At 37.6% G+C, this 23,781-nt stretch overlaps 1 protein-coding gene across 1 annotated transcript; it reads right to left on the minus strand.

Annotated features, from left to right (window-relative positions):
- Positions 21,984 to 22,889, minus strand: LOC102168677 (40S ribosomal protein S4, X isoform). The gene has a single exon (XM_005696826.2). It carries the CDS (start codon positions 22,844 to 22,846, stop codon positions 22,055 to 22,057), a length of 792 nt encoding a protein of 263 aa, XP_005696883.2. The 5' UTR covers positions 22,847 to 22,889; the 3' UTR covers positions 21,984 to 22,054.

The raw sequence follows: 23,781 nt of genomic DNA on the forward strand, positions 1-23,781 counted from the left end.
ATGAAACATTTTACTTATAGGGTGTACTGATTCTGAAACTATAGATGCTTATAACATTTAGAGTAAAGCTAATTGAATAAGATACACAGGTTTGATCTCCGCATGCTACATTTATGATGGGAAACGAAGCTGTACCTACAGATGTAAGATACTCTGTTGTTAAGTATTGCTGGTTGCTTATTATTCTCTAATACTTACCTTGTTATCATATCAACTTTTAATTTAATTGATAAAATAGCTTTATTTCTTTAACCCAGGGAAATTGTCTTCAGCTTATAGGTAATTAACATATAAACACTGGTGATGGTCAGAGCCCAATATGAAGGTATATAGTCTTTGGTATAATATTCTCAGATCTTTGAGCATCATCTGGAAGAAGGACATGGCAGTAAGAATCATGGAGACAAGTTTAATTCAGTTCAACTTTTTAAAGAAAGAATTATCCAGGTACCCTATAAAGTGGGAAGTCTCTATTAATATCTTTGTATTTCTATGATTAAAGCAATCAGTAGGACCTCTAAATCTTGTATAAACATGTTCCTGTACTACATGTCACTTTCTGTCACAGTGTTTGTAGGACGATGTTGAAAAATTACGATTGCTTTTTTTCCTGATTAATGGTGATAAACGACAGTGATTTATTGCTTGGCTTTTCAAGTGGGCTTAAATGACGATAAGGAACTATTCAGAAGAAAAGTGGACCTCTCTGTTCTCCCAGAAGCATATGTCTAAATATTAGCCTTGGGAAGTGAAGAAGAGGAAGGAAGCTGGTCGAAGGATTGTCCTGGGAGCATTCTGCACAGTCAGAACTGAATGGGAAGCTCATTTCATGCCTGGCTGTCTGTCTCCTCTGTCAGCAGCACGGGTGTCTGGATCTTGATCAGGTTACTGCTGTTGGTGTCTACACTTTCATTTACCATGGTTGCCATTTAATAAAAAAAGAAAGACAAGTGGCTAAGGTGAGGATAGGAGCGTGGCTGCTGGTGGATGTCTTTTTATTAGGGTGTGTCTGTCTCATCACCTGTGATGTCTTTGATGGGACAAAGCCTTTTCATTTTACCAAACCAGCTTCCCAATTCTTGCTGTCTTATTTGTTTTCTAACTTTTTGTAGGAGTAAATGTCTTTTATTTCATGGCTGCAGTCACTGTCTGCAGCGCATAGTTGAAATGTGTACATGTTTTCTTACCTGTTGCTGATCCCCCATGACACATGTATCTGGACTCTGCATAAGGATCAAAGTTTATATAGGCTGCAAAAACACCTGAATGGTAAAATTGTGGGTTTTTTTGGCCGCTTTATTATTTAATTGAAGGATAATTGCTTTACAGAATTTTGTGGTTTTATGTCATACATCAATAAGAATCAGCCATAAGTACATCCATGTCCCAAAACTTCCTCCCGCTTCCCACCCTTCAGCCTGTCACAGAGCCCCTGTTTGAGTTCCCTGAGTCATACAGCTAATTCCCATTGGCTATCGTTTTACATATGGTATTGGTAAAATTGTTTTTAATGGCCATATGAGAACATAGAATTTGGGGAAACAGCAGAAAGCCTATAAATATTAATATAAATATACATAGCTGTTTGGCTGAAACTGAGGCGGTGAGAAAGTTGTACCAGCAAGGCGGCGGGCTTCCCCTGTGGCTCCGGGCACCGGTGAAAGCAGCTTCCTTCCTGTCTTTACCAGAGGCCGTCGTCTTGGCTTTCTCACCTTGAGGGCTCCCAAGCCATCATGGGAGTGCCCTGTGGGTTGTCACGGAGAGAGGTGGCCGTGGAATCTGAAGGATGGTATGGGCTAGGGGAATTTGAGTTTATCAGTTTCTGTAACCACATTTTATTCTACAGGGGGTAAGGCCTGGGTATCTTTGAAGTCTACACATAGACAGTTCTATCTTGCTCAGTTCGTTATTTTCAAGCACAGCCAGGCAGTTGAAATAGGAACTGTGAGTTATAAAAAGAGCCATTCCTTTTCCTAGGATTTGTGGATTTGTAGATGCAGTTTTAGTCATTAAATTTGACCTTGAGCCAAGTAATTTCAACTTCTTTAAGGAAAGAATTTGGCAGATATTGAAATGGATGAGGCCACCTGTTTTTTTTGTTGTTGTTTTTTTTTTTTTTTGAGAGGGGGGAATTCTTGAAATAGAACATTTTTTTAATTCAGTGAAAAGGGAAAAAAACCACACCCAGTATTTATATTCTCATCATGTAATAGCAGCAAAAACTGACACTTAGCACCTCCTCAGGCCAGGTGTGGTTTTAAAGTGCTTTCTGTCTGACTCATTCTCAGAACGGCCATGTGAGATAGGTGTTGCTCTTTTCCCCATCGTAGGGTGGAGGGTAACTGATTCCATAAAGGTTTCATAACTTGCCCAAGATCACACCGCGTATAGCTGGTGGAGCCCGGCTCTGAAGCCACACAGCTTCCCAGTTCCTGCTCTCAGTCACCACATGGAACAAATAACACACATGGTGCATGGACCCCTGAAAGGTACTTTACAAATCAACTCATGTGAAATGTTTTGAGTTTGAAAAATAAGGCAGTCCTCCAATGAAGCCTCATGAAAATGACATATATTGGGGCATTCTTAGCCTAGTAGTTTTTACGTATAGATTAAAAAAAAATAATCCGTATTTATTGCTCTGCTGGGTCTCTGTTCCTCTGTGGGCTTTCTCTAGTTATGGCGGGCTGGGGCTGCTCTCTGGTCTCCATGCTTCTCATTGCGGTGGCTTCTCTTGTTGTGCAGCGTGGGCTCTCGGATGCTCAGGCCTCAGTAGTTGTGGCTCCCTGGCTCTGGAGCACGGGCTTAGTGGTCGTGGCCTGCGGGCGAAGCTGCTCTGTGGCACGTAGGATCTTCCTGGACTGAGGCTTGAACCTACGTGTCCTGCATTGACAGGCGGATTCTTTACCACTGAGACACCAGAGAGGACCCTATGCTGTGTGCTATGCTTAGTTGCTCAGTTGTGTCCGAATCTTTGCAACCCCATGGACTGTAGCCCACCAGGCTTCTCTGTCCATGAGGATTCTCCAGGCAAGAGTACTGGAATGAGTTGCTATGCTCTCCTCCAGGGGATCTTCCCAAACCAGGGATAGAACCCAAGTCTCCTGAATTGCACATGGATTCTTTGCCATCTGAGCCACCAGGGAAGCTCGAGAAGCCCCTACATTTTTTGAAATATCAGACTTAGCTAAAATAGAGGTCATCTATAGAAAAGAGGCTTTGAGCTGCTTAAGAAATATGTACTAAACTAATAAAAATGTAGAATGTTAACACGGCAAGATAGTTGGTCTAGTGTCAAATTCCTAGGTAAAATTTGATCTTGACCTAAGTCTTGCTTTTAGCTTTTAAAGCCATTCCTAACACTTCCCATGGATACACCCATCTGATAGATGAGAAATCCAGGTGGGAAGCCTTGCAGAAACCATCCAGGGTGTTCTTTCTTTGTTCTTGTGCTTGCTCTCTGAACCTCAAGTACATTTTTGCAATCCTAGTATTGATCCTGCCTTGACCCTCTTCTGGGCTCATTTTTTACAATTTATCTTCCCAGCATCTGAAACTCAGTTTTCCCTAAGTAATTCCCTGCTTTGGTCAGCCCTCAGACCCTCACAATCACTCGCTGTCTGGATAGGAACCTCTGTGAAAACCAGCCCCTTCCCCATCTGCCTTCTTGGATAAGTTTTTGAAACCAAATGTGCTGGTGCAGTGACTTACTCAGAATTCCTTTTTCTTAGAGAGCTCTCTGGAGGTTTATATGGGCTAATGGATCCCCACCCACTTGACATTTTGCCCATTACATTATATGTTTCTTCCAAGGAACAAAAATATAACTCTCCCTTTCTGACAGCATGGGAGACACTCTCTTGCTGTTGCTCTCCAGGAAAAATCTCATAATCTAACTAGACAAACCCTTGCTGAAAAATTAGACCAAATGGCAATTGTAAACTCCAAGGAAAGCATTTTTCTTCTGTGAAGTATTCCCTAGCTGGAAGTGTTAGAAACTTTACATATAGGGATACCAGTTAAGTTCATGGAAAAAATGAAAGGCTATGGACAGCTGGATATACTGTCAAAAATGAACCCTGTCAACCTAATTTTTTCCCTAGTTCTGTGCTGAGAAGCTCGCAGCCTTCTTAATTCACTTTTATGAGATGAATGAGAAAAGTGAATGGCTGAAATTTAGTTGCTGAAAGAAACACTGGGAAGCTAGCTAGCTCCTTTTTGCTTATTTGGTAGGTTTCAATGAAGAAAATACCATATGATTACCAAACAGAGAAGGGGATGGAAAGAGATAAATCAGGAGTCTGGGATTAACAGATACGAACTACTACATAAAAAAATAACAAGGTCCCACTGTAGAGCACAGAAAACTATATTCAATATCTTTATAACAAGCTGTAATAGAAAAGAATCTGAAAAGTAATATGTATATTTATAATGTATAACTGAATCCCTTTGCTGTACACCTGAAACTAACTGAACTTTGCAAATCAACTCTACTTCAATAAGAAAAGAGGGGTGTGGATAAATTGTGAATTTTATAAGTGGAATACTTACTGCCCTTAAAAAAGAAAGAACTCCTGACTCATGCAACTGGATAGATGAATTCTAAAAACCTTTATTCTGAGTGAAAAACCTTACACAAGAGGGTGCTTACTTTGTGGTTCCATTTATATAAAGTCCCTGATAGCTCAGTTGGTAAAGAATCCGGCTGCAATGCAGGAGACCCCAGTTTGATTCCTGGGTCGGGAAGATCGGCTGGATAAGGGTTAGGCTACCCACTCCAGTATTGTTAGGCTTCCCTGGTGGCTCAGCTGGTAAAGAATCCGCCTGCAATGTGGGAGAGTGGGGTTTGATCCCTGGCTTGAGAAGATGCCCTGGAGAAGGGAAAGGCTACCCATTCCAGTATTTTGGCCTGGAGAATTCCATGGACTTCAGTCCATGGGGTCACAGAGAGGCAGACATGACTGAGCGACTTTAACACAGTAAATAGACACAACTAATTTATGATGAAAATGGTCAGAATGGGAGGGTAACAGCAGGGACTAGTCAGGAAGAGGTATGAGAGAAATTTGTGGGTTGATGGCATGTTCTTTACCACGATGGAAGTCGTGCATTTGTTAAAGCTTATTGGATGGTATATTTAAATCTGTGTATCTCATGATATGTTTTAAAACATAGAGATTTTGAAGTCTGTCTCATGCATGCTGAAGTGTTTAGGGGTAAAGTGTATTGACATTTGCAACTAACTTTGAAGTGGGTTAAAAAAACTGATTAAAAGATAAAAGGATGGAAATCTAGGTCTCAAATCTAGGTGGAGTGGAAATGGGTTTGATTGCATAATTTTCTCAACTTTTCTGCACATATGAAAGTTTTCATAATGGAGTATTAGGGGAGAAGGCAATTTTTCTGTTCTAGCTTTCAAGGGTAGCAAAGATCTTGTTTTACAGGTGAAGGTACTGAAATCTAGTTCCTTAAAATCCAAAGGTTTCAACAGCAAAGTTAGCATTAAATCGAAGGGGGCTCTAATCCTACCATCTGTCTTCTTGTGTTGAGGCATGACTGTCCAAGTCCAAACACCCAGAGCCTGTCGGATAAAATGGGAAGTAGGCAGGAAACCTGCTTTTCTTTGAAATCCTGTGGCCACTCCCCAGTCTCAGAGTCAACTGACCTTTTTTCCAAACGGAAAGTTTTCTTTTTTGTGGACTTTTTCTTTAGTCAATTAACAATGTTTGATAGTTTCAGATGAACAGTGAAGGGACGGAGCCAGGCATACACGTGTATCCATCCTCCCCCAAACCCTGCTCGCTTCCACACTGCTGCGTAACACTGAGCAGAGCTCCCTATACTATAGAGTAGGTCCCTGCTGGTTATCTGTTTTAAATAGAGTAGTGTGCACATGGCCATCTCAAAGTCCCTAACTATATCTTCCTCCCAGCAACCAGAAGTTCTAAGCTGAATGTTTTCTTGAGAGAAAAGATGCTAGGGGTAGTCAGGTTATTGAGCCCACTTTTTACTAAATATAAGTAAATACTGAGATATAATCTGTTATAAGATGTCTGTTTTCTCAAAGAATTACTTTCCCTCCTGAGCTCATGTACTGGGAATCACAGAAGTAAAATTTCAGGTATCGTAGAATTATAAAACCAGGTCTGCCTATAGTGTTTTCCACGTTCAAGGAGAAATTCGGCAGGCTTGCAGGTGGTAAGCATGTCTCCCGTTCAGAAGGTGGCTGCAGCAGGCTTATGGAGTAGCGTGTGGAGTGGGAAGAATGCAGAGTGGGTTTTGTGGAGCCTGGGACTCTAATCCCAGGTCTGACCTTAGCTGGTCCTGTGACTCCGTGTAACTCCTCTAACCTTGGTCAGGGCCATCCTTTGATCTTGTTCTCCTTATTAGTGGGAGGATAAAACTAAAGCAAATTTCAAAGCTGAAAGAGTTGAAGGATACGCAAGCCCAACCTCCTGATTTTCTTGGTGAAAAAATTGGAGCCTAGTGATTTGTTCCAGGAAGCAGAACCTTGACAGAAGCAAAGCCAGGCCCTAGAACAGTCTTTTTACTGACTTACAGGTCAGTGTCATTACCTCATCACAATTACCTCCATGTAATAACTATGAAAGCACTTTGAGATAAATGTACCATAGGAATCACAGTGGTGGTGGTGCTGATATTTTTTAAGATACATCTCAGTATCACCTGTATATTTTTACTTAGAGAATATAAGTCTTCTGGATTTTAATATGGATACTAAGACTTTCTATTAAATCTATAACGATAAAGCCAGGTGTAGATAATAATTTATCTATAGGGAACTGGTCCCTTTGGTAAAATTCATCATTTCTGTTAATACTCTGATCACTACGCTGGACCTTTTTATAGATTATTCTTAAGTGTAATATTCAATATATGTAGTAAATCATGAGATTCACTATTTGAATTGTAGGTGTTCCACTGGGATGTGATTGATCAAGTATATAAAGCAACACCATACAGAATTGCATTTGGACATAAGAGGACTTTTGCAACACTCTAAATATAATGGCATGTTTTCAATTGTATTATTGATATTTTGCTTTTTTCCTTAAAAGGGCAAACACCATTTTGAGGTAAGACAGGCTAAATGAAAGTTCTTGAAGGCAGATCTGTATTGGCAGCTTTTTGATTTGGGCCTGTGTTTACGTTTTGTAGGCATCATGCAAGAGCATTATTTATTATTATTTTTTACATCTCTACTGAGGTATAATTGAAGTACAATAAGCTGCACATATTTAATTATCATTTGATCATATTTTAAAAACATTTTTATTAGAGTATAGTTGCTTTACAATGTTGTATTAGTTTCTATTCATTCAGCAGAATGAATAGCCATTCACAGCAAAGTGAATCAGCCATCCCCTCTTTTTCGGATTTCCTTCCCGTTTAAGTCACCTCGGAGCATTAAGCAGACTTCCCTGTGCTTATATAGTAGGTATAGTTATCTATTTTATACATAATGGCACATATATCAGAGAAGGCAATGGCACCCCCTCCAGTGTTCTTGCCTGGAGAATCCCAGGGACGCGGGAGCCTGGTGGGCTGCTGTCTATGGGGCCGCACAGAGTCGGACATGACTGAAGCGACTTAGCAGCCTCAGCAGCACATATATGTCAATCCCAATTTCCCAGTTCATCCCATCCCACCCCACCTTCGTTCCCTTGTCCATCTGTTTATTCTCAATGTCTGTGTCACAATTTGATCAAATTTGACGTCTTCACAAACTGGTGAAGCCATCTCCACAATCAAGATAAAGAACATTTCTGTCATCCCCAAAACTTTCCTCAGAGTTCTTTTGCATTCCCTTCCTCATTTCTTTCAATCCCACCCCCGGATAACCATTGACTTGCTTCTGCCTGCATCCCCTCCCCCCATATCTAGAATTTTATATAAAAAGAATTGTGTGCATAAGATTTTTTTTTCTTTTTTTCCTCTTTGCCCAGTAGTATTCTATTATGTGGGTGGATACGCCGTAATTTGCTATCCATTCATCTATTGGACGCCTAAGTTATTTCCAGTTAATGTCTCTTACAAACAGTGTTGCCACATCTTTGTGTGGATATGTTTTCGTTTTCCATGAGTAAATACCTCTGACTGGAAGGGCTAGGTTATATGGCATGTGTATGCTTAATATTATGAAGTTCCCAAAGTGTTTTTCAAGGCGGTAATACCATTTTCCATTCCCACCATCAGTGAAGAAGAGTTCAGGTTGCTCAAAATCTTTGTCTGTGCTTGGTATGGTCAGTCTTAATTCTGGCCAATCTGATAAATGGGTAGTGTCACCACATTTTGTATTTAATTTGCTTTCCTCTGAGGACTAGTAATATTTACATCTTTTCGTGTATGTTTGGCCTTTTGCTTACCTTTTGTGAAATGTCTATCTAAAACTTTTGTTTTATTATCGTATACTGACACATATATGGAATCTAGAAAAATGGTACTGAAGAATTTATTTGCAGGGTGGGATTGGGGGCAGGAGGAGAAGGGGACGACAGAGCATGAGATGGCTGGATGGCATCACTGACTCGATGGACGTGAGTCTGAGTGAGCTCCGGGAGTTGGTCATGGACAGGGAGGCCTGGCGTGCTGCGATTCATGGGGTCGCAAAGGGTTGGACACGACTGAGCGACTGAACTGAACTGAGTGGAGAAACAGACATAGAGGACAGACTTATGGACCTGGGGGAGGGGAGGTGGGAGAGGGGAGATGTATGGAGAGAGTAACATGCAGACTTACAATTCCATATGTGAAATACATTGTTGTGGTTGTTCAGTCACCCAGTCCTGTCTGACCCTCTGTGACCCCTTGGACTACAGCATGCCAGGCCTCCCTGTCCCTTACCGTCTCCTGGAGTTTTCCCAAGTTTACGTTCATTGCATCGGTGATGCCGTCCAGCCATCTCATCCTCTGACACCCTCTTCTCCTTCTGCCCTCCATCTTTCCCAGCATCAGGAATTTTTCCAGTGAGTCGTCTGTGTGCATCAGATGACCAAAATACTGGAGCTTCAGCTTCAGCGTGAGTCCTTCCAGTGAATAATCGGAGTGATCTCCCTTAAGATTGACTGGTTTAATCTCCTTGCTGTCTGAAGGACTTAGAGGAGTCTTCTCCAGCATCATAGTTTGAAGGCATCAATTCTTCGGCGTTCTGCCTTATTACGGTCCAGTTCTTGCAACTGTACGTGACCACTGGGAAGACTATAGCCTTGACTGTACAGAGCTTTGTTGGCAGAGTAATGTCTCTACTTTTCAACACACTGTCTAGGCTTGTCATTTGTAAAATAGATAGCCAATGGGAATTTGCTGTATAACTCTGGGAGCTCAAACACGGGCTCTGCGGCAATCTAGAAGGGTGAGATGGGAGGGAGATGGGAGGGAGGTTTGGGAGGGAGGGGACATGGGTGTGCCTATGGCTGGTTCTTGTCTATGTTTGACAGAAAACAACAAAATTCTGTAAAATAATTATCCTTCAATTAAAAAATAAATTTTTAAAAAGACAAAAAAAACTTTTGTCATTTTATAATAGATTCTTAACAAATTTACAAGAGCTCCTTTTATATTTTTGAATCCAAGTCCTTCTTCTGTTACTGTGTTGAGAAAATTTTGTTCCCAAATATGGCTTTTGTTTTCATTTTTCATGGTGTCTTTCCAAGAACAGAAGTTTTACATTTAATGAAGTTTGACTTAACAATTTTAGATTTAATATTTTATATATTTTTTCCATGTGTTCTGTCTACAAAAGCTGCCTACCTTAAGATACGGATATTTTCTGCTCCATTTTCTTTTTGTAGTTTTAGATTGTACATTTAGGTCTGTGATTTGAATCAGTTTTTGTGTTGAGTGTGAGGTAAGGATCATTGTAGGTTTTTTCAGTTTTGATTTCCAGTTGCTCCAACATCGTTTGAAATAAAGGTTTTTTTTTCTCACCATTGAGTTACACTGACACAGATGTCAAAACTCAACATATACGTGTTCATCTGTCTTTGGATACTGTTTGGTTCCATGGATTTCCCTTTGTCAATAACCCACATCCTTGACTGTAGCTTTATAGTAGATCTTGAAATTAGGTAAAGCAAATTCTCCAGCTTTTAACTATCTAGGTCCTTTGTATTTCCAAGTTAATTTTAGAATCATGTTGTCACTTTCTACTGAAAAGAAAAAGCCTGATTAATTTTGTTTGAAATTACATTGAATCTGTGCATCAGTTTGGGGATAACTGCCATCCATGAATATGTGCAACTCTATTTATGTATAATTTAATATGACAAAGTTTTGTAGTTTTTGATGTAGAGGTATTGGATATCTTCTCTTGAATTTATTCCTAGGTATTCTTCCCCCTCCCTACTACTGTGAAAGGAATTGTAAAAAATGTATTTTCAATTTTTTGCCAATAATATATCATTATAGAGCTAATTTTTCAAATTAATCTTTACATGCATATTGCTGAATCTTTCATTAGTTGTGTAGATTTTTATGGGTTGCTTAGTATTTTCCAAGTAAATAGTCATAATGTTGCATATATTGACAGTTTCACTTCCTTTTGATTGTTGTTCATGTATCTCTTTTCTTGTTAATGAAATGGTTAGATCTTGGAGTCAAATGTTGAATAAGAGCATAGAAAGCACACATTCTTGCCTTGTTCTCATATCTAATGAGGAAAAAATAGGTCTTTAATTCTTTGAGTGTGATCCTGGGTGTTGATTTTTCCTAGATGCCCTTTATTAATGAAGTTCCTATTATTTGTAATTTGTGTTTTTTAAAAAAAAATCATGAGGGGTGTTGAATTGTGTTAAATGCTCTTATTTTTACATTTATTGAAAAATGTTGTTTTCTCCTTTATTCTGTGAATAACACTGATTTCTGTATGTTAAGCTAATCTTGCATTCCTGGAAAATGCTTCTTTGGTTTTGAGATATAACACAGTGGACCCTTGAACAACACAATTTTAAACTGTGTAGGTTCACTTACACTGACAAAGGTCTGTATAGTCAAAGCTATAGTTTTTTCAGTAGTCATGTATGGATGTGAGAGTAGGACCATGAAGAAGGCTGAACACTGAAGAATTGATGCTTTTGAGCTGTGATGTTAGAGAAGACTCTTGAGAGTTCTTTGGACTGCAAGGAAATCAATCAATCCTAAAGGAAATCAACCCTGAATATTCCTTGGAAGGACTGATGCTGAAGTTCCAATACTTTGGCCACGTGATGTGAAGAGCCCACTCATTAGGTAAGACCCTGATGCTGGGAAAGGTTGAAGGCAGGAGGAGAAGGGGATGACAGAGGACGAGATGGTTAGATGGTACCCCTGACTCAATGGACATGAGTTTAAGCAAGCTCCGGGAGATGGTGAAGGACAAGGAAGCCTGGTGTGCTGCAGTCCATGGGGTCTCAAAGAGTTGGACATGACTGAGTGAGCAACAACAACAACTATAGTACTACGTGATTTGGGTTGGTTGAAAGCAGAGCTTAGAATACAAAGGGCTGACTGTAAAGTTATATGTAGATTTTTGGCTATGTGGAGGATCAGTATTCCTAACTTGGATATTACTGTTAAGTTGGCCTTATAAAACAAAATTGGACCGTTCTTCCAACTTTATTTTCTGAAAATATTTATACAAGGTTAGTGACTTGAAAGTTTGCCAGAATTCACTAGTACAAACATTTTGATTAAGGATTTTCTGTTAGAAAAGATACTTGATAATTTAATTTCATATATATATTTCATTTTTATAATTGTCTGTGCCAGTTGCTAAGTGGTATTTTTCAAGAAACTTGTCAACTGCGTATAGTTGTGACATACTTTACTGTAATGATGTTGTATTATCTTACCCTTTTAAAGACTCTTGGATCTGTGTGACTTTTTTTATTCTGATATTGTTGATTTGTGTCTCTTCATTTTCTTGACCATCCCAGGTAGAGCTTGGTAGTTTTGTTGATCTTTTCAAATAACCAGCTATTAGATTTTGTCTTTGTCTTTTCTTTTATTGATTTGTGCCTTTTACTTTATTTCCCTTCTTTCTTTGGGATTTAATGTGTTTGTTTTCTCAGCTTTTTATGGTAGAATATTAGGTCATTAATTTTACCTTTTTACCTGTAATATAAGCATTGAAAGTTTTGTGTTCATGTCTAGTCTTTTCTTTAACTCTATGTTGTAAATTTTAGTGTGTTGTATTTTTGTTGTTTTGCAGTTCAAAGTAATTTCTAATTATCTCATGGATTTGTCTTTTATCCGTGAACTATTTTGAAGTTTTTTTTTTTTAATGGACAGGTATCCAGTATTTTTCTAGATATTATTAATGTTTTCTAGTTTAACTACCTTATGGTAGAGAATATACTATGCCTGATTTTGATTATTTCTAATATTGAGACTTTGTTAATGAGCCAGAATATGGTCTTTCTTGATGAATGAGCCATGCATATTTGAAAGTAATACATATTCTGAAGTTAGTTGAGTCTTCTATGAATGTTAATTAGATCAAAGTAGTCAGTTCTGTCTTTGAGGTCTTCCATGTGTATGATTTTCTTTTGAGGGAAGGAATCTAGTTTTCCTATAGATTACTGAAAGAGGAGTGTTAAAATCTCTTGGTAAGAGTGTAGAGTTATCTATTTCTTCCCTTCTCGTTGTCATTATTTATTTTATGTATTTTTAGGATCTATTAATTAGATGCATTGGCATTTACAATTGCCTGCCTAGTGAATTGCCCCTGTTATTGTTTGAAATATTCCTTTTAATCTCTGGAGATACTCTTTGTCTTGAAACCTGTGTTATTTGATATTAAAGTTGCATTTCATGTTCACTAACTGTATAGAGTATATATTTTTTCTCTCCATGTAAAGTGCCTTTTTTTTGTAGCCAATATATAACAGTTTGTGTTTTTACATCTACTCTGCCAATCTGTGCCATTTAGTCTTTAGACCATGGTTGTATTTAGGTTCACCACTGAATTATTTTCTGTTTGTCCCAAGTTTTGATCCTCACTTCATTCTTTCCTGCCATCTTTTAAGTTATTTGAACATTTTTGTATATTCCATTTTAGTTTATCTAATTATGTATTCTGGCTAAAGCTCTTTGTATTTTTTTTAAAAAAGTTTTCTGAGGAATTACAGTATGGTATACCAAGTATTTCAGTCTCTTTAGAGCTAATACTATACCACTTCACATAAAATGTAGAAAAATTACAATGATATAAATTGTCCCCTAGTGATCCTTGTTACACTTTATGTAATATGTATATGTCTATGTATATTGAAAATCCCACCAGCTAATAAAATAATTTTTGTTTTAAATAGTTAAGTGTATTTTAAAGAACTTTAGAAAGAAAAATAGTTCTGTGTTATCCAAGCATTTATCATTTCTGTTGCTCTTCCTTCATTCCTGAAGATCCATGGTTCCCTCTGGTATCATTTTTCTTTGGTCTGGAGAAGTTCCATTACCATATACATCTCTCACTTACGTATCAAGTCTTCTGGTGATATATTATCTTATTTTTCATTTATCTGAAAATGCATTTATTTCACTTTCATTTCTGTAGAATATTTTCACTAGACACAGAATTCTAGCTTGATGGGTTTTTTTCCCCCTAGCCTATAAAGATGTTGTTTTGCCATTATGCCTCCATAGTTTCAGATGAAACATCTTCAATATTTCAGCCCATCCCCCTGAGTCTAATGGGCCATATATATCTAGCTTTTGTCAGTAATTCTTTCTTTATATCCTTTCATCTGTTTTAGGTTTTATGGTTTGTCTTGGTGTAGTTTCTTTTGTGCTTGTGAGTCCTTGAGCTTCTTGAATCTGTAAATTTATATACTTGACTAAATTTGGAAAGCTTTCAGGCATTATTTATTCAAAAATAATTGTTTTCTCAAAATCTACATCATCTCCCTTGAATGTGCAATCTAAAAAATAGTTGAGCAGATAGAAGCAGAGAATAGCATGTTGATTACCTGGAGTGGGGTGGTGGGGAAAATGGGGAGATAGACGTTGGTCAGAGTGTACAAAGTTGGAGTTTTGTAGGATGGATGTATTGAGATGTATCGTATAATGAATATTACATATTTTTAGTGACTTTAGTAATCATTTCACTGTGTATATGTATATCAAATCATTATCTTACACACTTTAAATGATACAGTTTTCACTTAAAATTTTATTAAATTTTTTCCTCTACTTTTGGTTGTCCAGTTATATATGTTAAGTTTTTGGACTTTGTTTCATAGGTCTGTGAGACTTTTCAACTATTTCATCCTTTTTTCATCCTTGAGATTGGATAATTTCTATCCACCTATTTCAAAGTACTTATTCTTTCCTACGTTATTTCTATACTACTATTGAGTTTCCCCAGTAAGTTTTTCATTTTAAGTACTGAGTTTTTCACTTCCAAAAGTTTGTTTTCTTACATTATTTTTCTGCAAATTCCTGTATGTTCAATATTTCAACATTTTTCTTTACACATGAAACTTAAATATAATATTTGCTTAAAATATCTTTGATAGCTCCATCACATGGATCATCTCTCTCTCTCTTTTTTTTTTTTGGTCTTTTCCCTTGAGAAAGGACATGTTTTTGGTTCTTTATATGCTGAGTAGTTTTGGATTATATTCTGAATGTTATGACTGTTCTGTTGTATTCAGATTATTATATTAATTCTATTATAACCATCTGCTGAATGATGATGATTTTCCTCATCAGGCAGCAGGCAGGTAAGCCTCTTAGATCCAGATTGTGTCCCACCTTCTTTGGGAGGTGATTCAGATCTTGGAGGGTTAGAATGAGGCTTGTACAGAAGGCGTAAATCTCTGTTCAGCTACCAGAGTCTTTGTTACCCTCATTTGAGACTGTCATGTATGCATAGCTCAGGAATTAAGGTGATATTTATTGATCAACAAAATTAAGAGATCCTTTGTTTCACTTTTTCATCTCTTGTATTCTCCCCAAACTCTCTGGCCTGCAGGAATTCTTATTTCTGATTTGTTTTGCCAGAAAAACAGGTTTTACTGGCTTGTGCAGCTGCTATTGCTCACTGCTTTGCAGTTGGGGTCTACCCTTGGGGTCGGTCATATCGCACAAGGAGAAAAAAAACAAAAGCAAAAATAAATGGGAAACATCACTTTGTAGGTCACTTTTCCAAGGTTTTACTCTTTCATAGAAAATCTGTCAGCTTTTCATGTTCCTCTGGGGGTGTGTGTGTGTGTGTGTGTGTGTGTGTGTAAAATTTAAAAATTTTAGTTGTAGTTAGCATGAGGAATGGGTGATAGTGAGCTTACCACCGATGACAGAATCAGAACTCATGTTGAATTTTTTCTGAAGAAAAAATTATATCAAGATATAGGATCTGTCTTTTAAAATTAGCCAAATCATTGTGACAGAGTTCTTATCATGTGTAAGTTCTGGGGAGCAGAGCAAAAGTGATTGTCAAATTGTGTCTATTACACACACTCACATGCGCAATTTAATAGTGTAGCTGCTGTTACATTTTAGATTATACATTCCAACTATTCTTTGCTTATATTGTTATTTCAAGGACATGGGAGACATTACTATTTTGCTCCAACACTGGGTTATTAAAGGTAAAATCGATTATATATGTGAAGTGCTTAGACTTGTCAGTATCAAGCTGTATATAAATTAAAGTGGTATTATTACTCTAATGCACAACTAATCCTTAGATATTACTAACCTCTTTAGGACCAGTTCTTTTTAGTGATTTAAATATGCTTAAGTTAGAGTTTGAGAGTTAACATTGGTGACAGTATTTCCTGTTGTGAAATGTATATAGTAGGTCAATGACAACTTTTTATATGAAAATGAGTTTATATAATTGATAAAATATATGAAAACAAGACAACAAGTTACTATTTCTGAAAGATGTGCATTTTGGAAATAGTCCAGGAATTTTTTCATTTTTCTGAATCAGAGGCTAATGTGGATTGTGTCTTAATACATTTCTACTTTCTTTGGTGATGATTGAGTGACTCTTAAGGAAAGGAAGAATGGGGGCAGCAAGGCCATTTTATGTAGTAATAAATTTGAAAAAAAGGCTGTATGGAAATGCAATAAAATATAAGATTTTCCCATATGCTAAAGAAACCATAGTGACCGTGAATGGGGTCAAGTTATTTAAATCAGGCTCAGATAGGGAGCACACTGGAGTTTAGGTGAAAGAATTCCCTAATGGGCACTTTCCATGCATGCGTTAGTTTGGTTTGCCTGTTCAAACGGTGGGTATAAAAAAAGCAATTTTATGAATTTATGTTTATTTGTAAAATGCACTATTTAGTGAGACATTTTGTTATATGGCAGCCAGAATGTAAAAAATATTTACCTGATTAGTCTCTATTGTATAAAATTACCCCCAATGCTTTGTACTTTAAAGTTTGAGATATAACTTGCATTCAGTAAAATGCACAAATCTTGTGTAAACTTCAGTGGATTTCACAAATACTTTTTTAATATGTCTCCCAGATCAGGATAGAAAAACAGTCCCATCATCCCTTAAACTTCTTTCATTCATTTTTCTTTCAGTATCTTCCATCTCGCAGCCACAGTTAATCACCATTGACGTTTGTCAGCACATGTTAGTTACCTGTTCTTAAACTTCATATAAATAGAATATTATGTTTTGAGATCCATGTGTGTTGTATATATCAGGAGTTCATTCATTTTCGTCGTTGAGGAGCCCTGTTTTATCAACATGCCCTGGTTTGAATATCCATTTTTCTCCTCATTTCCTTTCATTTTGGGGCTATTATAAATAAAATACCTACCTCTTCCTTGTACTCATCTTTTTGCGAATACAGTTTACATTTTTCATATTATATAAATTCATTATAAATTGTTTGAAATAAATCAGTTTGCCTATGGAATCTCTTTTTCATGTCAACTTTTAGAAGATGCTTTGTGATAAAAAGAAAAAATGATCCCAAGATATAGAAGCTAAACTAAGAGATTTTAACTTTTTTGAAAGACTGTTTTTTCTTTTTCATCATTTAGATTGTTACTTAGATTTGATTCTTCTGGAAAAATTATAAATGAAAATTAAATTGTATAAATCTATTAAATGCATTGTAGAAGGAAATGGCAACCCACTCCAGTATTCTTGCCTGGAGAATTCCATGGATAGAGGAGCCTGGTGGTTTGCAGTCCATGGGGTTGCAAAGAGTCGGACATGGCTGAGTGACTAACACATTAAATGCCTATGAAAATTAAAACATACCACATACATGAAATTCTCATTTTTGTAAACAATTTGTATGATTATTTCACACACCTCCCCGCTCCACCGCCCCCCGCCCCCCCGCCGCCAGTGTTAACCACATGGTTCTGTATCTTTTCTCCATTGTGCAGTTTCACTATAGTGTCCAATGAGCAGTTTATGTGTCCCTCTCTCTGTCAAACCATAAGCTCCTAGGAGACAAAGGGCATCTGTGTCTTACTCTTCTGTCCCCAGCATCTAGCACTTTGCCTGGCCCATGGTAGGTGCACATTATATGTTGAGTGAAGTGGATGACTGCCTTTTGTCTGGGGTATTAATTTGCCTTTCAGAAGTCATCTTTGCCATGGAAACATAACACACACTTAGCTTTAGCTCAGGAACTTACTATTCCCTTTATGTCTTAAGTCTTTTGTTTAATACATGAGCTGACTTATTCCCAGTTTCCTGTTTATACAGAGTAGGCTTTTGATGAAAATGCACATTACCAAAAATGTATATAAGATTCCTGTTTTCTTTGATAACATTATGTTAAACTTCACTGATATGTCATAGAGAAAAATAACTTTCAAGTGAAGACATTCTATGGATTTACACATATATACTTATATAAATACATTATATATATTCCTAACTCATCTTTGCTTCTAGGATATCTATTAGTGTATGATATATTTAGTGCATAGAATACAAGCATTGTTTTATTTATCTTTTTTAATATTGGCAAAAGACACAATATCTATTTTAGACAAAAGACCTTGAAATTATGCATGATTTTCATTATACTGGGATTTCTGTGTTGAATCAAAGGTCATTATTCTAATCATCTCAGACTCTTCTTTTTTCCCCTAATAGATCTTTGCAGTGCCCATCTGTCTGTGGTTCATGGTATAACCTTTTTTGATAGGAGCAGAATGGCAGATGGGCAGCAGATGGGAGTTTTGCCCGGCCTCTTGGTTCAGATCCTGGCCCCGGCAGAAGCTGTCAGGGATTGTCAGTTTGTCCTCACAGCTTGTGGGCTCTAGTCCTGTGTTTGGCGTCCTGACCAAGGGTCTGAATTGATGCAGGGCTGGACCAAACTATTGGTCATTCTGATGAGTTAATGGTTAAAGACTAATGGTAAGGGTAGGGGGCACCCAGTGAATCTGTACAAAGCACTTGAGAGACAGTGTCTTTTGTCTTTCACTGTATGCTGAGTCCTGGGGACCCTTGGACCAGCTTGTTCTCGAGATGGAAGTGGCAGAAAGAGGAAAATATTACTGTCACATAGGCATTTATCTATTTTCAAAATATAGTCTCCAGAAGTCCTCCTTCTTGTGCAAAATCACATGAGGAAGTGAGAAATATAGACAATGTCTTGATTCTTAAACCAGATGTTTAGTCTAAATTATTAAGACAACTCATCAGTCATCTTCTGGAATTTCTAAGGATTCTACATGATTAAAACTTGGACTAATGGTAATATTTTGAATGGAGTAAATGCTTCTACTAAAGCTTTAAAAGATAGTTCATGAGGTCACTAGTCTTTCCAAGGGGAAGAAGAAAAGTCTTTTTTTTTTTTCTTTTAATTCTGAACTATTTGCACATACTCCTTTAAAAAAATGTGTACATAAATTTATTTCTTTGTGAGTAACTCCTCTTCTTTTTAGATAGAAACCAGATTGGAGTAAACAGATGAGGTTTAGTAAATCCTCTTAATGGAGGGTAAGCCTTGGCAGTGACCATTGAATAAAAGGCAATAATGACTCAAATTGTATACTGAGCTGAGAGGGTTGTTTGTTTTTTTTTTTTTAATTACTTATTTAGTTTGTTCAAACTTAGAGTTTCACAGAGATCATATTGTGCTCTTTGTCCGAGTCCCAAATTGGATATCATAAGAGAGTTTAGGTAACAAATACGTGTCTATCTATTTCTAAATAATTGTCCATCATAAGTATAGAAAACTGTCACTCTTTCCACTGAGATATCACTACTATCACCCAGAATTAAAGGAAAAGCATAGACTATTCCATTCCTTTCCTGTATGATGTACTAAATTGAAACATTGTTCCCTTGCTGATTAACAGCATTTCTGCTCATATGGTAGGTAGATTATAACATGATTACACAACTTATTAATAAGAATTGTTTGTGTTTTCATATTTTCTTGTGTTCTGGAAGTCATTGGTTGCTTATACATATATGTTGTTCCAATGATCTCAATCACATTGGGTTGTTATGCTCAAATTATATTTGCAGTAAGCAATTCCTTCTGTCTAATTTAGAAATTTACACTATTAACCACCATAGGGCACTTTAAAATCTAGATTATAACAGATTGCTGGGCAATCAATTACCTTAAACTTGAGTAATCATCCATATTATAAAATGAATATGCATTGTATTCTGTGTTTCATCAGGTATTCTTTTATCTTTTAGATTTTCTTCTTCATAACTTAAATATATTAAAAAAAAATCTCTTGTGCTCATGTCCTGAGGTGAGATTGTACGTGTGCAATTACCCATAAAGTTATATATTTGACAGACGACCAAGGTACCTTCATTTTGGAGCCTTGGCACTATCTGGAGCTCCCTTGAAATGACTCAATTTATACTTTACTCTTAAAGGAATCTTGAAATAGAAAAATCTTGTTACGTGCTGCCTAGGATGGCCTGAGGACTGAGTTAGACCCCAGCTAACTCTAAATGTACTTTAACGTGGATCTTGCTAACATGATTTCAGATGAGGTGTGGGCAGGATCTAATTAGTTATAAATCTATAAATGCTTGAACAGAGGGTTAGCTTGAAATTCTCCATCTCACTGATAACCCACCGCAACAGTCTAATCCCAGAAAGCTATCTTATAATGAATTCCCATTAGCCACGGAGTTCAGGCAAAGTCATGAACTTGAGGAAAGCAAGCAATCCCTGTGACTTAACCGGTTAGATGGAAGCTCGTCTGTGCCTGTGAGCGTCCCCTAGATTTGTTCTCGCTTTGGGGAGGCAGCACTCAAAAGAAAGGTTACAACCACAAAGAGTAGTTCTATAGAAATATTTAGGGTATCTTACATAGAATGTCTTCCATAAGCAGCTAATTTATTTGATCATCCTTTAGGTTGTGAAGTGTGTAGTGTTTATGGATTTCAATGTGCTTTGCTCGTGCTTTATCTCTTTTGATGTTTGAATAACCCCCAAGAGGCAAGCAGAGAAGTCTAAATAACCAAGAAAATAAATTGAAGTCCAGCATCCACTTTCGTTAATAATTGCCTGTTGGTCATAGCCATTATCACTGACTATATAACATTGAACAATAAAAATAGTCCTTAACCTCAAGAAACTTTCATTCTAATAGACAATGTAGATAATAAATAAATAAATGCTAGAATGTCAAATCTCAGTGCAGAAATGCTATCACAAATGTTAAGACAGGTGAAAGTGTCAGAAAGAGAGGGAGAGAGAAATTTTTTATGTAGTGTGGTCAGAGAAAGTCTGTCTGTAATTGTGTGTGAGGGTAGGTGCATTTTTTTTTCCACAGTAAGCTTTTTTCTTTATTAAGATATACTTTAGATTTACAGATTGAGAAATTCACAGATCTTGTGCATGCAGTTTGAATTTTGATAAATGTATGCACCATGTAACCTTTAGACTTCCCTGGCAGCTCAGATGGTAAAGTGTATGCCTACAATGTGGGAGACCCAGGTTCGATCCCTGGGCCGGAAAGATCCTCTGGAGAAGGAAATGGCAACCTACCCTAGTACTCTTGCCTGGAAAATCCCATGAATGGAGGAGTGTGGTAGGCTACAGTCCATGGGGTCGCAAAGAGTCGGACACGACTGAGTGACTTCACCCACTCACTCACGTAACCTTTGGGGTTCCCTCAAAGCTCAGTTGGTAAAGAATCTGCCTGCAGTGCAGGAGACCCTGATTTGATTCCTGAGTTGGGAAAATCTGCTGGAGAAGGGGTAGGCTACCCACTCAAGTATTCTGGCCTGGAGAATTCCATGAACTGTATAGTCCATGGGTTCGCAGAGTAGGACACGACTGAGTGACTTTTCCTGTCACTTTCAAGTACCCTTTACCCTGTGAATATACGAAATATATTTGTGTAATATCACTAGGAAAAGATTTCTCCTGCCCTTTCCTAGACAATTTTGTCTTCATAGCTTCCCCGAGACATAGCTTCCCACTGTTCTGCTGTGCTCTTTTCACCATTCATTCGTTTTCCTGTTCTGGAACTTTGCATGAGTGGACTCCTACAGTATAGACTCCTGTGTGGCTGGATTCTTTCCTCATCTGAGGATTTTTATGTTCATCCATGTTACTGCTCTGTTGTGAGCATTCTGTTTTATGGTTGTTCCATTATCCGGACCTGTCACAGTTTGTTTATCCTTTCTGCTGATGGGCACTTAAATAGTTTCCAGTTTGGGGCCGTTAGAAATAAAGTTGTTAGGAACAATTCTGTGTCAGATTTTTATGTATGTGTTTACATTTCTCTCAGGTAAATGCCATAGGATAGGTGTTTAACATCATAAGTAATTTCCATGCCAGTTTCCAAAGAGGTGGTACCATTTTTCTCTCCCATCAGCAGTGTGAGAGAATTCTTTTTTTTTTTTTCACATCCCCATCAACATTTGATGTTGTCAGTCTTTTAAATTTTAGGCATTTGAAAGGGTGTATGATGGGGTCCCGTGTGGTTTTCGTTTGCATTTCCATAATGAGTAATGATAGTGAGCACTGTTTCACGTGCTTATTGGCTCTTCATATATATTCTTTTTTTTTTTTTCACTTGGTATTATCTTTAATTACAAAGACCTTTCCAATCACATCACATAGCGATCGTTTTATCCACTGCTCTGTCTGGCTGCCAATCTCTTATCTCTCTCCTCAGCAATGGTAAGGCAAATACCCTTTCCACGGGGAAGAGAGATCCATGGTTTGTTGCCTTTGCCAATAACGAAAATGTTCGAGAGCCGAGTGGCAACGCTGTTGCCGTTTGCATCTTTCACATGAACTACATCAAAAGAACCTGGATGTCTCTCCCGGTTTGTAATCACACCAATTCTTCCCAGGTTAGCACCTCCAGTCACCATGCACAGGTTACCAGTGTAAAATTTGATGAAATCAGTAATCTTGCTAGTCTCCATGTCAGTCTGAATGGTATCATTCACCTTGATGAGGGGATCAGGGTAACGGATGGTACGAGCATCATGGGTTACCAGATGAGGGATTCCTTTTGTCCCCACAAATATCTTTCTTACTTTGCACAATTTATACTTGGCCTCCTCAGGTGTAACATGATGAACAGCAAAGCGACCCTTGGTGTCATAGATCAAACGAAAATTCTCTCCAGTCTTATCAATGCTGATAACATCCATAAAACCAGCAGGGTAGGTTATATCTCTGCGGACTTTGCCATCGATCTTAATGAAACGCTGCATGCAGATCTTCTTTACTTCATCTCCAGTTAAGGCATACTTAAGTCTATTCCTTAGGAAAATGATTAGGGGGAGACTTTCCCTTAGCTTGTGGGGGCCCGTAGACGGACGAGGGGCAAACACACCAGTCAGTTTATCCAGCATCCAATGTTTTGGAGCTGCTACGCGTTTCAGGTGCTTCTTGGGACCCCGAGCCATGGCTGCGCTAGGCACGAAAAGAGTTCATATATATTCTTTTGTGAAGTGCCTATTCAAGTATTTTGTCTGTTAAAGTGAATTGTCTTTTTAGTATTGAATTATAGCAGTTAGATCAATGTCCTTTGTCGGATATTTCTTCTCACAGCAAACATTCTCTTCAAGCCTGTAGCTTTACCTACTTATTTTCCTATTGATATTCTTCTAAGAGCAAACATTTTAATTGTGATAAGTCTGCTTTATAAATTTTTCTCTAATTGTGAATATTTTCATCTACTCTGTAAGAAATTTTTGCCTTCCCCTAAATCCCAAAGAGACTCCTGTACAGTTTTCAGAAAAGATTTCTAGTTAATTTTGATGTTTAGATCTATGGTAGTCTAGGGTAGATTTTTGTGTATAACTTGAGGTTTCAACTCCCTCACCTCAAATAGTCAGCCATTTGTTTTAGTATCACTGGTTGAGAATATTTATTTTCTTTAAGATTTTCTTAGAGAAATACTTTGGGGCCTTGGTTGGAAAATAATGTTTTGGCCTTTATATTTAAGATATAGAAAGATGAACAATGTTCCTGCCTTTATAACAGTAAAATGGTAAAAAAGAAAAATTGGCAAATGTATAACTTTTCTTGAACCCATGGGAGAGCTAAGGTCCTCAAAAATTGAACTAAGCTAAAACCTAAAGAACAACAAATGCCTCCAAGGAGAAATGAGATGCAGTCACATGTTGCTTATCAGAGACAGATGTGTAAGGTTGGTGGTAAAAATTCAACTAAAAATTTTAACATATTGCCAAAAGCCAAGTGCAGGATGATGAGAGAAGGTAAAACTCTTGAGGACTGCAGATATGTGGGGAATTTGCATCCATGCCAGGCTCTTCTATTCAGGCATGGGGTATTCATAAAAAAGGTAAGTCAGTCGTCCAGAGAAATTGTTTTGGTG

Source organism: Capra hircus, chromosome 23 (genome assembly GCF_001704415.2).
Source record: "Capra hircus breed San Clemente chromosome 23, ASM170441v1, whole genome shotgun sequence".
In the NCBI taxonomy this organism is placed as follows: Eukaryota; Metazoa; Chordata; class Mammalia; order Artiodactyla; family Bovidae; genus Capra; species Capra hircus.